The sequence below is a fragment of the Hoplias malabaricus genome, chromosome 5 (genome assembly GCF_029633855.1).
Source record: "Hoplias malabaricus isolate fHopMal1 chromosome 5, fHopMal1.hap1, whole genome shotgun sequence".
Lineage (NCBI taxonomy): Eukaryota > Metazoa > Chordata > Actinopteri > Characiformes > Erythrinidae > Hoplias > Hoplias malabaricus.
The window spans coordinates 26,246,920-26,261,550 of NC_089804.1; the positions used below are offsets into that span (position 1 = coordinate 26,246,920).

Sequence of the window (14,631 nt, forward strand, 5' to 3'; positions counted from 1 at the left end):
CTGCTGGGTGTGGTTTATTTCAGCAGAAGCCATACCCTCTCCACTGTTGTGAGATATATTCTGTGATTTTAGGCAAATATATCACACTGGTGACTCAACTGGTGATTAAAATATCTTAGACATAAGGCATTTTTACATTTTGATATGCCTTTCATATACCTTCACTTCCTGTATGTACCATTTCCCAGCTGATACAGATAAAGTTCAAATTAACCAGTCCCCATTCAGACTTAGAGAGGTCTGGCTCAACACAAGTGGCTAATATTTTGTGTTTTGTAGCTACTTGAGTTCACCTCTCACTAAATTAACTTCTTGATTTACAAAATCAGAAAACCACTGAGATTTCACAGGGTATCATTTTAAATACTAACACTGATACTGTTAAGTACAACCAAACCAATACTAAAGTAAGCCAGAGAAAAGTGGAACTAGCCTTTAGCATGTTTTCATACTCATAAATCATTTCTGCAATTCACTCAGTTCTGGTGTGTTCTCTCTGTGTCTGCATGGGATTTCTCCAGGTAGTCTGGTTTCCTCCCATTGCTTAATAACACATTGGTAGGTGGACTGGCTGTGTGAAATTGCCACAAGTTTGAGTGTGTTGCCCTTTGATAGACTTTGGCAAGTTCCTGCCTTGTGCCCTTTAATTTGAGGTAGACTACATTACATTTATGAATGAAATTCAATTGAGTCTACAGCTACATGGCAGCTGGACATGAAAAATTGAGTTCAGATTGTTCAATTCCAGTAAATAATGAATAAAAATGTTACAGCTATAATCTTGATAGCCAGTATCTACTCTATTTAAGAGTAAACATCAAAGCATTTGGAGTACAAATATAGTCACTTTATTAAGGACTACAGAAAAGCATATCAGTTACATGCATGCAGGCCATGAACAATGAACTTATCAAATAAAATCCAATTCCCTGACTCTCTAATTACACAGAATACAACTGGGTTACTGTATTACATAAGATTCGACTCAGTTTTACCTAGGGAGGTTTGTCCTTTAATGTTCATCTCACAAAAGGAAAATTGTGTAAATATTTACCTTCATAGAATGCATTATTTATAATTAATGAAAAAAAAAAAAAAAAAAAAAAACTGAACTTGCCATCTTGAATTTACTGCTGTTCAGCACAGTTGCTTTGTGATTGGCCCCACTTCAGGCAGAGTTTAAATCAAATTTAAGGCCCACCCAACTTTGCATGAGTAATTTATGTTACTGCTTCACTTGACTTGCATGACGGAGCTGGCCAGTATGGTATGTTCTTACATTACAATGCAAATTTCACAGAACGACAAATGACATCTTAAAAAAAAATAATAATAATAATTTGTGAACACTTCAGAGTTTTTCAAACACTGGACATGAGAACGAGAAAGGAAATGAGATTTATGATCTAGCTGATTTTAGGTCTCAATGTAAAGACAAAAAACAAGTTGATCTTTTCGTGCACAACCAAGACAGTCCATGACGGCACCTATCATCTCACAAACGGTGTTCTAAAGGAACGTCTAGAACAATGCAAACAAAACTTTCTGCACTCAATAACTGTCAAAAATAGAAAACTGAAATTGCGTTTATGTGAGTACTACAGCAGACTGTAAGGTGGGGGTGGGGGTTGGGGGGGTTAGGTGGGGAAAATTGGGTTTTATCTAATAGGTGGTTCCAACAAAGGGAGAACAGTGAGGCTACTAAAATATGAAAGAAAATAAAAAATAAAAACAAAAAACTGCAGTCTAAGGAGCTACAGTTAACTGTTCACCCACAGATAATTAACTTATTTCCTGGCTCTGAGGGACTTTCGAGACGCAGTCTTAGACTGAGTACTAGGTGCTTGCTTCTTAGCCGGAGACTTCTTGGGTGCTGGTCGTTTAGTGACCCTGCTGGTCATCTTCTTGGCAATGGGTGTTTTAGGCTTGTGGGCTGGAGCGGCCTTCTTGACTGGTGTGGCTTTAGAGGGTGTAGAGGGCTTCTTGGAAGCAGCGGCTTTAGCAGCAACTTTAGCAGCAGCAGTCACTTTCTTAGTTGCTGCTGGTCTCTTAGCAGGAGCAGGCTTTCTACTGCTAGTCTTGGCTCTCTTGTTGGATGGGGGCTGACGGCCTCTGGGTGCTGGCCTCTTCTGTCCCCTGTGGAGGACAACACCCACTGTAACTCAAAAGGCAGGTCACACCCAAGACACTACAGAAACATTTTTAGCTGCCCTTTATATAATGAACTGTAGGAAACCTTCATTGTAAACAATGTTACAACACAGCTTAAAAGACAAAATATGTGCTGAAAAAAAGTGTCAAAATGTGACCCTTACCAACCTATCATTTTCTGCTCAATTTTTCTATTAGTGTACCCCAGTGAAGCATATTTTAATAAAACCTACAAAATTAAAATTATTCCTTACTTTAAGCATCTATTATAAATACAAAAACCCATAGCATATTTAAATGGGAATTTTGTCATCAGTTTTCTGACCTTGAGCGAGAAGGTGGCTCTTCATCCTCTGAGTCGTCTTCCTCCTCATCTTCATCCTCATCGTCGTCATCCTCATCACTGTCCTCAGAATTCTGGCTCCTCCTCTTGTTTTGGAGCTTCTTTTCCTCTTTCTGTTTGAGTTTTTCCATCATTTCCGGAAACAGCACTGCTGGACTAATGGAGATGGGTAATAAAAAAAATAAAAAAAAAAAAAAAAAAACACACACGTAAATATATAACACACAGTGATGCTCCACTATGTTGCAGTATTCTTTCACAATACACTTGTGAAGACAGATAATGTTATTATTTTAAGAAAAATGGCAAACTATATTTTTCCTTAAAATTAGAGCACAATTGGGCAGATTTATCTCAGTGACGTTTATAAAACATCAATAAACAACTTCTGTAGTTTAAGTTCTATTAGTACAAAACTATTATGCTGTTCCCATGCCTACACACCTATTACATCTTATTGCATTGTTCGTTTCCTTTTGACAGGAGTTAAATATTCATTATATATTCATTTCTAGGCTGTAGCTTCATTACTGAATCAAACTCTGAGGACTAATAAGCAATTTAGTAACATTACCTTGGGTAATAGGGATAGCTAAGCTGGTAAGATCCACTGAGGCCATGTCCAGTGATCTGCTCCATCCAGCCCATCATCTTACACTTCTGTAAGGTTCTCTTCAGGTTACCCACTACAAAAGAAAAATTTGTGTTGTCAATATTAACCACAGATAGTAAATGTTTGTTGATTACATTAATATCCTGACACATCCGAAGACACAATGAAACCTACATCTAAAACTGTGACTTTCAAGATTCAGATAGCATAGTCATTACTGTGAGTGGTGTAACCAACCGTTTGCTCATTTAGTAACCTTTGTGTGTTAACAGTAGTCCAAAGGCTGAAAGTAAAGGATGATTAACAAATGATACACAAGTTTGTAGGTTTCCCCCTGTAATAAGTGTTCTAGAGAGATATGAAAGCCCCCAATATTAAAATGTTGAAGTTACAGATACTGCAAACGAGAGCTTACAGAGCAGATAAACATTCTGGTCCTTGTAGTTCTCGACCAGGTACTTGCGAAGTATGGTAATGCTGCACGACTTGGGCTCGTTCATGGCAGTGATAGCGGCAACAATGGCATCTTCCAGGAGCCCTCCTCCTAGGAGCACCTTATTTCCAGACTTCTTTAGCTAGTAGAAAGGAGAAAAGGGAGGAGGGGAGAGAGAGGAGGAGAAAAAAAAAAAAAAAAAAAAAAAAAAAAAAACACAACTCATGAATAAAGTTGCAACAAAAATATTGCAAATAAGGTGTGGCTTTATAACCACAGAAACTGAATTTCCATTACTTGAAATGTAAAAGTAATAATGGATAACTAAATATTTTTCACATAAAAGCATTTTAAAGAAGCAATTATTTCCTCCTAAAGGCCTGGATCTGTACTAACATTCCTTTAAAACATACCAAACCAATATGACAGACCTGCTCTATGGTACATAAAAACAGATTAATTCGGGGACTAGATTCAATAACTTGATTCTTCATCTTATACAAATTGCACTTTACATTATAAACATATGATCACTTTCCAAAGTTTGTTCATTATTGATCCTATAATATTAGCCTTACATATTACCTCAAAAAAGATTGTGTGCAATAGGCTCGGAGAACCACATAACTGCAACTGATAAATACAGGAGGTCCTCGGGTTACGTCAGTCCTGAGTTATGATGTTTTGTGGTTACGACACAACTCCCATTTACTGTATAAAGCCTTGTTTCGACTTAAGCGGTTTTACGTCGTAAACGTCATAATGCGAACTTTGTGTTTGGTGTGTGCGGTGGAAAAATACACGGTTAAGTGGATAGGATAAGTGCTTACAGTATGTTATTTACGTACAGTATGTAAATATGTTCCGACTTGCACCAAAATCGGATCAAACAACTTAAGTCGTGGACCCCCTGTACTGTATTTTTATATTAACTTACAAACTTGAAAATGTTAGCTTGCTGAAGTATATATTGCTTCAAACCACAGTCAAAAGGCACAACAGCCCTGCATCTGAGAAGTCTTAAGGTAAAAAGGCTAAATTAATCTTGAACAAATAAGAGTAAGCTTTAAGGTAATAACCTGGAAGGTCCCAGAGGCACCTTTTCCAGTGATCTGCTCCAGATAACCCTTTTCCACAGATTTCTGCAGGCAGTTCTTCAGCACATCAGGCCTGAGGGATATTCAAAAACATTTGGTACATCAGTCATACACTTGGTACATTTCCTCAAAGTGGGATGTCTCAGTTTTGATAGATAGTTTACCAAGCTAAACCATAAAGTTGCTTTATGTAACAGTCCCTAGTTAAACTAAAACTAAAAAATATAATTCATTCCATGATTTATCCCAAAAATGCATAAAAAAAACACTTTGTATGTTACTAAAACAATTTACTAAAACGTTATCCATGATAACTTGTATTAACTCACTCCTGGTAGGTTAGCTTGGTCTCAAAGTGAATTTCTACATGTTGAATTTGTTGATATTCCTTTTGTGTATGTACTTGAAATTCTGACACAAACCCACACCATGATAAATCAGATTTAAAGCTAAGTTGAACACCAAGCCTAAATTTTCACTCAAAAGTTTAGGTAAATATCATGATTTTCTTCAATGTAACACTGCTACACAGCTCTTTAATTGTTCTTCAGGTAAGGAACAGACTTTGTGTGGATTTACAATAACTGGGAGTTTACTTGATGTACATACAAATCATAAGGTTACAAATATCTGCTGTCCTTCTGGTACGAGTACGTTTAATATATTTTGGACAGATTTAAAATGGATTGTCAGAAAAATTGAGAAATGACATTCTGCAAGTCGATGCTTTATTTTGAGTTTATTCAAGAAATGTGTTTGATTTCTCGCTCTATATCTGTTTACAGTTCACTTTTGTGACTGGAACTTACCCCAATTACTACATTAAGCTTTTATTGAATTCTCTCATGTGGTAATATGACTGTGGCAAACAAACATGGTCAGACTATGTTTATTAAATTAACATTTCTTCAGCCTCAGGTTCTATCCCAAATCTTTTCATCATTAAGAAAAAAAAAAGTGGCTCTGAGGTGGAGGAATGTGCTCCAAAAATGTCGTGTGGGGGTGGCGTGGTTACAAAACATCATATGTACAAATAAACCATGGTGTTTTGTAAGAAAAGAAAGAAGCTTGTAATAACAGAAGTGGGAAAACACAAGTAATCTGTTCCACCAACTACGTGAGCAAAGGCATCTGGTTGAAAATGAGGAAAATAAAATATGCCGTCAGAATAGTTCAAAAGCCAATGAGCTCTAACACAAGCCGAATAACTCCACTGACTCAACACAGCTACTATTCTGTATTAATTTTGTTATTTACTTAAAACTTTAAGGTTACTATTTGTATAACTGTTTGCATTTGCTGTTTACATAAACATTTTTCTGTGCTTTGTTTATGTAGTATAATGATATGGTACATTATGATTTTGTATAAAATAAATAATCTTGTTACGTTACTGTTGCTTACAAAATAAGCAACTGTTTACAAATTAGTCACTTCTAAATATTTGAAACTGTTACATTTGTAGTAAGAAAACTTTAATAAATAAACCAATTTTATATAAATATTTAGATTAATAATTAATATAACATTTAATTTTGTTGTAATAGTTTGTTCTTGAAATTAACACAAATATCCCCCCCCCCCCCAATAATCACCAAAAATATCTCCAAAATACCCTAAAATATGGTGATATTCTAGGGCCATATCACCCACCCCTAATTCCCAGTTTGAACTGCGAGATCTTTGCATAAATGGAATAAACTGACAAAAACACAAGAGCTAGCTAACTGATGCAGCATTTGCCATCAAAAACAAATAAAATAAATAAATAGAGATTTAAATAAATAAATAATAATAATAAAAAAACCTGCTCCGGCATTTAAGACCATAACCTAAGTTTAACCAGACCTGTTCTCCACATTGAGCTGGGGGAAATGCTGCTCCAAATACTTCTTAATGAGGATGTAGGAAGCCTCTTTGGGCTCACACAGGCGTGTCATGATCAACGGTAGACTCTCACTTAGTGTCCCCTTCATTCCTGAAGAGGCTGAAGGCTTCTATCAAAAAAAAAGCACATCCAAGACATATGGTTACATAGAAAAACCATTATAGTGTTATAGAATAAATGCATTTAGACATAAGCCAGCAGGATTTAAGATGTACCTTCTTTGAGCTAGTGTTGGTTGGGACCTTCCCAGTGGTGAAACTTCCTGAGAAGCCTTTGCCTTTCAGCTGCAAGGGGGGAAAAAAAGAACATAATATGGAACATTCAAGACAGCGAAGATATAAGGAATTGTGTCTGAATGGTCTTCAATAGATCACCTGTTTAACAGCTCCCTTCTCCACCAGACGCTTTAGGGCCCGCTTATACAGGCTCTTTGTCCTTTTGTCGAGTTCCATGGGGGAATACTTCTTTGTTACATACTTCATGATGGTGAAAATAGAGGCACCATTCCGATCCTTACAGTTCTGAGGGATGAAAATACATAACTTAAGGTCTCAGTCAGTTTAAGTAATAAGTAACACAAAACAAGAAGTAGGCAGGCAGTAATGTGTGCTGTGTTTTGTTCATGTTGTTGGACATATCTGTTGGTAAATATTACACCCAACTAATGTAACTGACAATGTCTAGCAGCTGAAAATAGCAGCTAATGGCAGTGACTAATAATTAGTCAGTGGCAACTGCCACACAACAAGAATGGCAGCTGGCAGCCTTTTAGCAGTCAGCCACTGACCAACAGGCAGCTGCCAATTGCTGTTACTTCTTCTTGCCAGCTGTTAATTAGTGTAGGCAACCCCTCCACCATTTATTCATTGATGACATATACACAAACCTCAATAGCATCCAAAAGGATCTCTTCCAGTTTGGGTTGAAACTGAGAGACGGTTTTTGAGGCAGATGCCAGTTTGCTGGCAGACATAGTAGCCCAGGCTGGGATTTTTCTTTTCACCTTCTTATTCTTATCATCAGTCACTTCCTTCTCCCTAAAACATCAGAAAGGTACAGTAAACTTTGGAATGTAATACTCAGTCACACCGGAGATGAAATTTCACAGCTGACTCCAAATATAACTCATCAAATCTCAGCCTACAGAACCTAATTACTCACTCTTTTTTGACATTCTTCTTCTTCTTTTTCTTTCCTTGCTCCTCTGCTCCTCCCTTCTCACCATCAACTGCTTTCTCACCCTCTTCTTCCTTTTCCCCATTTGTGGCACCATCAGCAGACTTCTCTCCCCCTTCACTTTCCTGCCCCTCAGAAGCTTCGTTAGCTTCTTTAGCTGGTGCCTCCTGCTCTTCAGCTGCAGAAGTAGACTCACTGGAGTTGGTTTTAGGCTCTGTGCCAACAAAGCACATGGGAGTATGTCACAGTGAAATATAAACCCTTTGTCAACCCTGAAAAATGTATTTAAAATATAATAATAAATAAAAAAGGTGCCACAACAGTTTATGCATAACCCAAATCCTTTAACCATGTTTTTCAGAGGCATATCTTGATGACAGATACAGACATTACCTTGTTTTTAAGAAACAAGTATAAGATTTAAATATTCTACAGACACTTAGGTAAAAGTTTGCTTATGAACCTGAATTTCAAAATCATGAATTTGTTGTTGTTTAGCACAAAACTGCATAGGAATGTGGTCCTCCACCAGAACTGAAAGAGAAAATTACCCAACCGTACCTGCTTCAGGGGCTGAGGCTGGTTCTTCCTTGGGCAGGGCCCCTGCAGAACGGCGAATCGGCATGATTTTAACTGCAAAGTAATAACAATAAACAAACAAAGAAAATTTAACACTTAAAATAAGACAATATAGCATTGAGCAAGTTATCATTCTCAAAAACTTTAAGTCAATGTGCACATTTAAAATTCAATTTCATATGCATCTCCGAACCAACATAACATTGTTTACAAGTCTAAAATCTAAATACAAAATGTATCACAGAGAGCAGTACTCATGTTCTTTCTTCTCTGTAACATTTTACCATTCTGTTACGTGGGCATGCACCTGAGCAGATTTAAGCATCAAACTAAATGAGTTAATATGGCAGAGCTTCTACGTTTACTGTTAATGACCACACACCCTGGCTTGTATGTTTCATCAATTTACTCCATACAGCTTGTAATTTAAACCAGGAATCATCATTATCTCTTGTAATACGACTGTGAAAAACTTACTGAGAGCAAAATTTGTTTTTTTTCAGGCTGGGTGTGTCTTAAAATTAAAGACTACATACATTAATAATGGACATGAATCGCAACATATGGGTGAATGAAACAAAATATAACTTGCATTATGACATATTCGTTTATTATTATTATTATTATGTAAGATGACATTTGTATTCCTTTTGTATTTCTCTTTTTTGTGGACAGACATCAGAGAACGGTGTGTAAAGTCACTCACTGCTCAATGACTGAATCCCCTAAAAACTCATCTTTGTTCAACATTACAGGTTTCAAAATTATTTAAAAAATAATTGTCATAAAAAGTTGGATAGATATAATGCTGCCTCTGCTTCATTGAGTATGCATAGATTAATGAATATGCAATTGGTTCCTACCTCTCTTCAGTTATCCCTCCACCACTCACCTACTCTTTAAGAACTCTGAATGTGATGGAATTCAATCCTTAAATTGTAGGATGTGAGAAACCCTTACTGTCTGAATTTGTACATGACAATGACTGCTTGCTTATATATGAAACAAATATCACCACAATGACATGTTAACAAGTTAAAATAATTCACAGGACACAGTCTTTAAAGGAAATGTGCTTTTCCTGGAGTAGAGTTACTCTATCCGTTTCTGAATGGACATGACATATCCTTTCCATTTTTTTTTTTTTTTTTTGATATTCAGAATCTGGCCTTAAAGGTAAACGATGTAGACGCTCACACAGAAACCTTAAGGAAATATCCATGATTACTGAGCCTTCTAAGCGCAAAACAAACCAAAGAAAAAAATGGGTTGAAATCTAGCGAGAGAATTCAAAGTTGAGAATCTATTTAAATTTCCCCGCCCTCCAGGGACTCTAAAAGTAGTCTCAGAAAATGAACACTAGTGCGCACTGTAACTGACGGGGAAACGCCACCTTTAAATCTCTTCTCTGTAGATGTGGTGTTGGCTTATTTTCAATGGGAAATTCATGAAAACATTCAAACTGACTAGAGGTGCGCAAACTTTTGCATTCACCTGTACAAGGACTACAAGCGTACACGCTCCTGCACTTTCCAGTCATACATTAACATCCATATTAACGTTTGCTTTTGTAGAAGGTGGATGCAGGCCATCAAACTCCTGCATATCATTCTCATGGGAATAAATATATGAGGCGATCCAGCCTTCTAACTTCCCCAGTGCTGCACACACACCAGGAATATTTCTGCTTTATCGCAAGTGCAAAATGTGCTACAAAACGTGCAAATGCAAGCTCAGTGTTTCTGGAGGAGAGCAAAGCAGGGTTCAGATCTAAAATGGCCATTTTGTCCATTTACCCTCCACAGTAATGGCGTTTCATTGCACTGATGGTAAAATGCATGTCAATTAAAGCCCGAGAATCAGCCGAACCGCGCGGACCTGCGCCGCCGAGACCAGCAGAGGATGCACAGCATTAAAAAGATGCATTTAGCTGTTTTCTTACCTTGAAGTACTCGCTTGTTTTAAACGCTGCTCTTTGTTCGGATTTCTGTTTACGAGCCCTTCCCCCTTTTACAGACACGTAGCGACGTAATGACGCGGAGGGCGTGGTCAGTGACGTCACACAACAACGACCGTATTTCAAAAATATACAAAGACAAAACAGCTACACTGCACGACTTGTTGGTGTTTAAAATGATACACGGCCTTTCATTTGTTTCTTAAAATTGATTATGCCTGTATGAATATTAAATTATGTAAACAAACAGCAACTGTGCATTACGATGTATAGTAGTCTATTCAGTAATTCATAAATCATTTCCACTTAATCATTGGAAATAACAAAATCAGTTGGTATTCCACAAAGCAGGTTTTCTAAATTCAACCAGGTATCTACCGTATGCCTAAGACTCCAGTCAAAAATGAGCTGAGAGAAATCTGCCGAGGGTTAAAGGAAGAGGGTTTTCTTGGTAATATTTTCTAAATAATGAGTTTGATTGATGGCCAACCACAATTACCCAACTCTCTCTGTGTATAGGGTGCTGCATCTGTTCAAAGTTCAAGTTTGAAAGTATCAAGCACAAAGTATCAAAGGCCACACACAAATCAATCCATTTTGTTTATGTAGTCATAAGCAATTCATACTGCAACAGGTCAAACACTGTATTTGTATTAGTGGGCCTAATGGTTAGAGAAGGTTTAGGACTGAAAGGTCGTTGGCTCGATTCCCGTGGGCAGCAGGAAAAACTGGGGGAGGTGGGAGTGAAGGAACAGCACTGTCCTCCTCCCTTAATCTTAAACTGAGGTGCCCTTGAGCAAGGCACCAAACCCACAACTGCTCCCCGGGTGCCGGGGATTGCTGTCCAACGCTCTGGGTGTGTTCACAGCCCCTAGTACATTTGAGTGTGTGTGTGTGTGTGTGTGTGTTCACTATCACATTTTGTGAAGTGAAGGAAGACACATTTTGTTATACAGTGACAAATATCGCAAATTTCACTTTTATTAAATCCCCAAATCTCTCAGCAAATAGATAATGCTTTTTAAAAGGAAGTGAAATAATGAAATATATGATTGAGAAATACTGAGAGAGAGAGAGAGAGAGAAAGAGAGAGAGAGAGAGAGAGAGAGAGAGAGAGAGAGAGAGAGAGAGAGATGTAAACATTAGAAAGACATTATTTAAAAAAAATAATAATTTCCTTTAGATGAATATGGCAGGTCAGTGTGCTAGAGAATTTGCTTCACCTCTAGAGGGCGGTGTTGTAACGCAAAATAAACAGTTCTATTATGAATCATTGTGCCTCTTGACTGTTATTCAGATTCATGTCCTCTTAGTGAACTGCGTGTTTCAGGATTGAGGGAAACAAGTGTGCATTGGAGATGGGCTAAAATAAATACATAAAAATGAATGAATAAAAAGTAAATGTTTAGTGAAATAATTATTCAGGTGACAACGTGGTCTTGCACGATGTGTTGCTTACATACAGATACAGTATCTCTGGGCCCTTGGTTCAACCCCACTTGAGGTGTCTGTCTGTGACAAGTTTGGTGTGTTCTCCCTGTGTCTGTGTGGGTTTCCACCAGGTGCGCTGTTTCCTCCCACAATCCATAACACACTTCGTAGGTGGATTGGCTGTGTGAAATTGTCCACAGGTGTGTGTGATGATAGACTTAGGCCTTGTTCCTGCCTTGCAACCAGAGATTCCTGGTATGCTCCGGACTCAGTCAGAACCAGCAATTAAGCGGTTAGAGAAAATGAATATTTCATATATGTCTATCATACACATTATCAAACACATTGACTTTACAGAAGTTATATAAAGGGGAAATGATCTCCCATTGTTTACTTTGGGGGACTTAATTTAAACACTATGCTAACCCAGCATGTGGAAGCCTTAGCCTGGCTTTATCTCACTGAGTGAAAACCAAGATAAAGTTCAGCATCCACAGTAAGAGTTTAATCTTACTACAAGTACAAGTCAAAACCTTGCTCAGACTGAAAGAATGAAACCAATCATTCCTAAATGCAGATGAGGTGAGTTATCTGGAAAAATGGCAGAGAAATTTAGAACTGCTTGCACTGATAAAAAAAAAAAAACATAATAAAGGCTGGAGGTAGAAATTGTTTCCAACAAAAAAGAGGCCAGATAAAGCCAGAGGGTAGTGATGACAAATTAGGCTCATGCCTAATGCTCTGTCTGTGTAATTAATCAAGGTGTGTGCATTTGTGAATCTTAGGGGAGTGGCTTTAGAAGGAGGGATGAAAGTAAGGGGTAGGACATCAGATTTATTAAAAAATTAGCTTACGCTAATTTAACATTTCTGCCTGAATTTTTTTCAAAATGAAATTTTAATGGAATTCAGTTACTCTCCTATGCAAAGTTTGATATTGTCATAACCATAGCATTATACAGTACCCTCCCTTACTCTCATGCCATCATGCAAGCCACTCATGCTCCTCATCTACACAAGCACCGCTGACCATGAACACTGTGAGAAAAAAAGATACCAAATTGTCACTGAGATGGTACCCTCAGGGGTGTGTTTCAATGGATGGTGGAACACTTGCACAACCAGCACTGTTCTTTCCCCACACAGCTTCATGACCATTAAGTCCTGGGTTTTAACCTTGTTTCTGGTCACTGTCAGTGAGGTGTTTGATGTGTTCTTCCATTCCTATGTGTGTTTCCTCTGGGTGCTCTGGTTTCCTCCCACAGTATGTTGGGTAGTCTATGCGTAAAAGCTTATCCCACATTAGGTTGATTTGCTATAAGAAATGAGAGTGCTTGGTGCTCTGAGATCGCACCTAGTCCAGGATGTGTTCCTGCCTTGAATGAGACTATTGTGTGTATTCTCTGGACACTCTATAACTGTGATGAAGCAGTTGCAGAAAATGAATGAAAATATAATGTGCTTTAATTTAAGTTGTCGTTGTTTTATTATGATAAAGCCAGTAAGTATCAGTTATGCATTCCAATGTGAATAAGACACTCAAACTTGGGCATTTAAGTGCACAGTGTGTGTTCCTCTTAGCAAGTCCTTTGACTTCAGTGTGCTTTTTTTATGATTTAACACAGATATAAATGGCTTAGGGTTCACATCTTGCTGTTAGTCCCAGTATGTGTCCCTGCTCTCAGATGCAGTGTTTTCGTTCATGCAAGTGTTTTAGACAAAAAAGTTTCATTTGCAGAGCAGAAAGCATGGTGCATGGCTCCACAGTAAGCATCACAATAACACCCACCCACACGCACAAGCTCCAGGAGTCTTGTGCTTCCTGTATGTAGCTCAACCGCAGGAAGCCAGCCCCGACTGAGGTGCCATGACCAAGCTGCAGTAGGGCCGGTAGATCACTTTGGAGAGTGGGTCACTTGTTTTTACTGTGTTAGACTGATCATGATCAAGCGCCAGCGGCTGAGTCTGTTGACTTGTGTCTGGTGCCAAAAGTAGACTTCATGTACAAGCTTGGAGATCATTGCAGTTACCATGCCAACATGAACCCTCATGTCTTTGGAGAATTAGCCCGGCGTTGCCTTGGAGACAAAAAACTCCAAAGCATCTAGGCCTTCTCATCGAATCTCATCATGAGAAACTGATTTCTTGTTTATTTTGTTTGTTGTGATGGTCTTTCCAAATGGGTTTGTGACTTTATGGTCTTGCCACATTTAGCTTATTATTTGTGCGGCTTCACTCAGCATCAAAACCGATTCACTCAGACATTTAAGCTCTCTAAAGAGGACCGTCTAAATCATGCATGATATTCCACAGACCAAAAACCACCAATTGCATTAAATAAACACATCATGTGTGGTTTTGTGATCGGTAAGTGAAATGAGAGCTGTGGGGGAGAGAGTACCTGTAACTCAGCTGATAAAAGACTACTGAGAAAGCAGGAGCTTCACACAGTTCAAATAATTCCTCTTTACTGTTGTACTATTGTGCTGCTATGAAAAGAAAAGAAGCTCCTCCTATTGAACAAGAAACCACGCAGAGATTAAAGAAGCACTCTCTACATGAAAAGTCAGCCCAATGTTGTCTGAAGTCACCTTAAGTAAGAATCTAATCATGATCATAGATGCTTAAAGCTAAAAAGCATTGAACAGAGCCTGTCATGTTATTTAGAGTCTATTGTAGCCTGCTGGGATCAGTGGTCTAAGAATGTCTGGACTCCAGTTCCAGACCTCCAGTTCCCTGAGTATGAAAATATCCTCAACACATAAATAAAAGACAATCTAGTTTGCTTGTTTATTACTAATTCAACGTCTTAACCAATAAGGTTCTATAAAATAGACCATAATATAAGTAAATACAACATTTTATACTCCTAGCACCTGATAACTTATAAATGAGTAATGTTTAGTGCAAATATTGACATGCTGATATTTTTAATTTAGTCCTTTTACAAGCTCTTGTTATATT

The 14,631-nt window shown here is 37.9% G+C and overlaps 1 protein-coding gene across 1 annotated transcript; it reads right to left on the bottom strand.

Moving 5' to 3' along the window:
* Positions 1-832: 832 nt before the first annotated feature.
* On the bottom strand, positions 833-10,317 carry hp1bp3 (heterochromatin protein 1, binding protein 3). The gene is made up of 12 exons (XM_066671444.1): positions 10,223-10,317; positions 8,263-8,334; positions 7,687-7,915; positions 7,412-7,562; positions 6,900-7,046; positions 6,741-6,809; positions 6,486-6,634; positions 4,620-4,710; positions 3,523-3,682; positions 3,069-3,180; positions 2,477-2,650; positions 833-2,136 (listed from the first exon to the last, which is right to left on the bottom strand). Exons 2-12 carry the CDS (start codon positions 8,324-8,326, stop codon positions 1,788-1,790), a joined length of 1,695 nt encoding a protein of 564 aa, XP_066527541.1. The 5' UTR covers positions 8,327-8,334; positions 10,223-10,317; the 3' UTR covers positions 833-1,787.
* Positions 10,318-14,631: the final 4,314 nt, after the last annotated feature.

Bases quoted from the DNA above. Each gene is read 5' to 3' on its own strand.
- hp1bp3 (XM_066671444.1), bottom strand. From the start codon at position 8,326: ATGCCGATTCGCCGTTCTGCAGGGGCCCTGCCCAAGGAAGAACCAGCC. The intron at 3,683-4,619 runs GTTATTACCTTA...CCTTTCTACTAG, and splicing joins GTGCCTCTGGGACCTTCCAG to CTAAAGAAGTCTGGAAATAA. The intron at 2,137-2,476 runs GTCAGAAAACTG...TGTCCTCCACAG, and splicing joins GAGCCACCTTCTCGCTCAAG to GGGACAGAAGAGGCCAGCAC.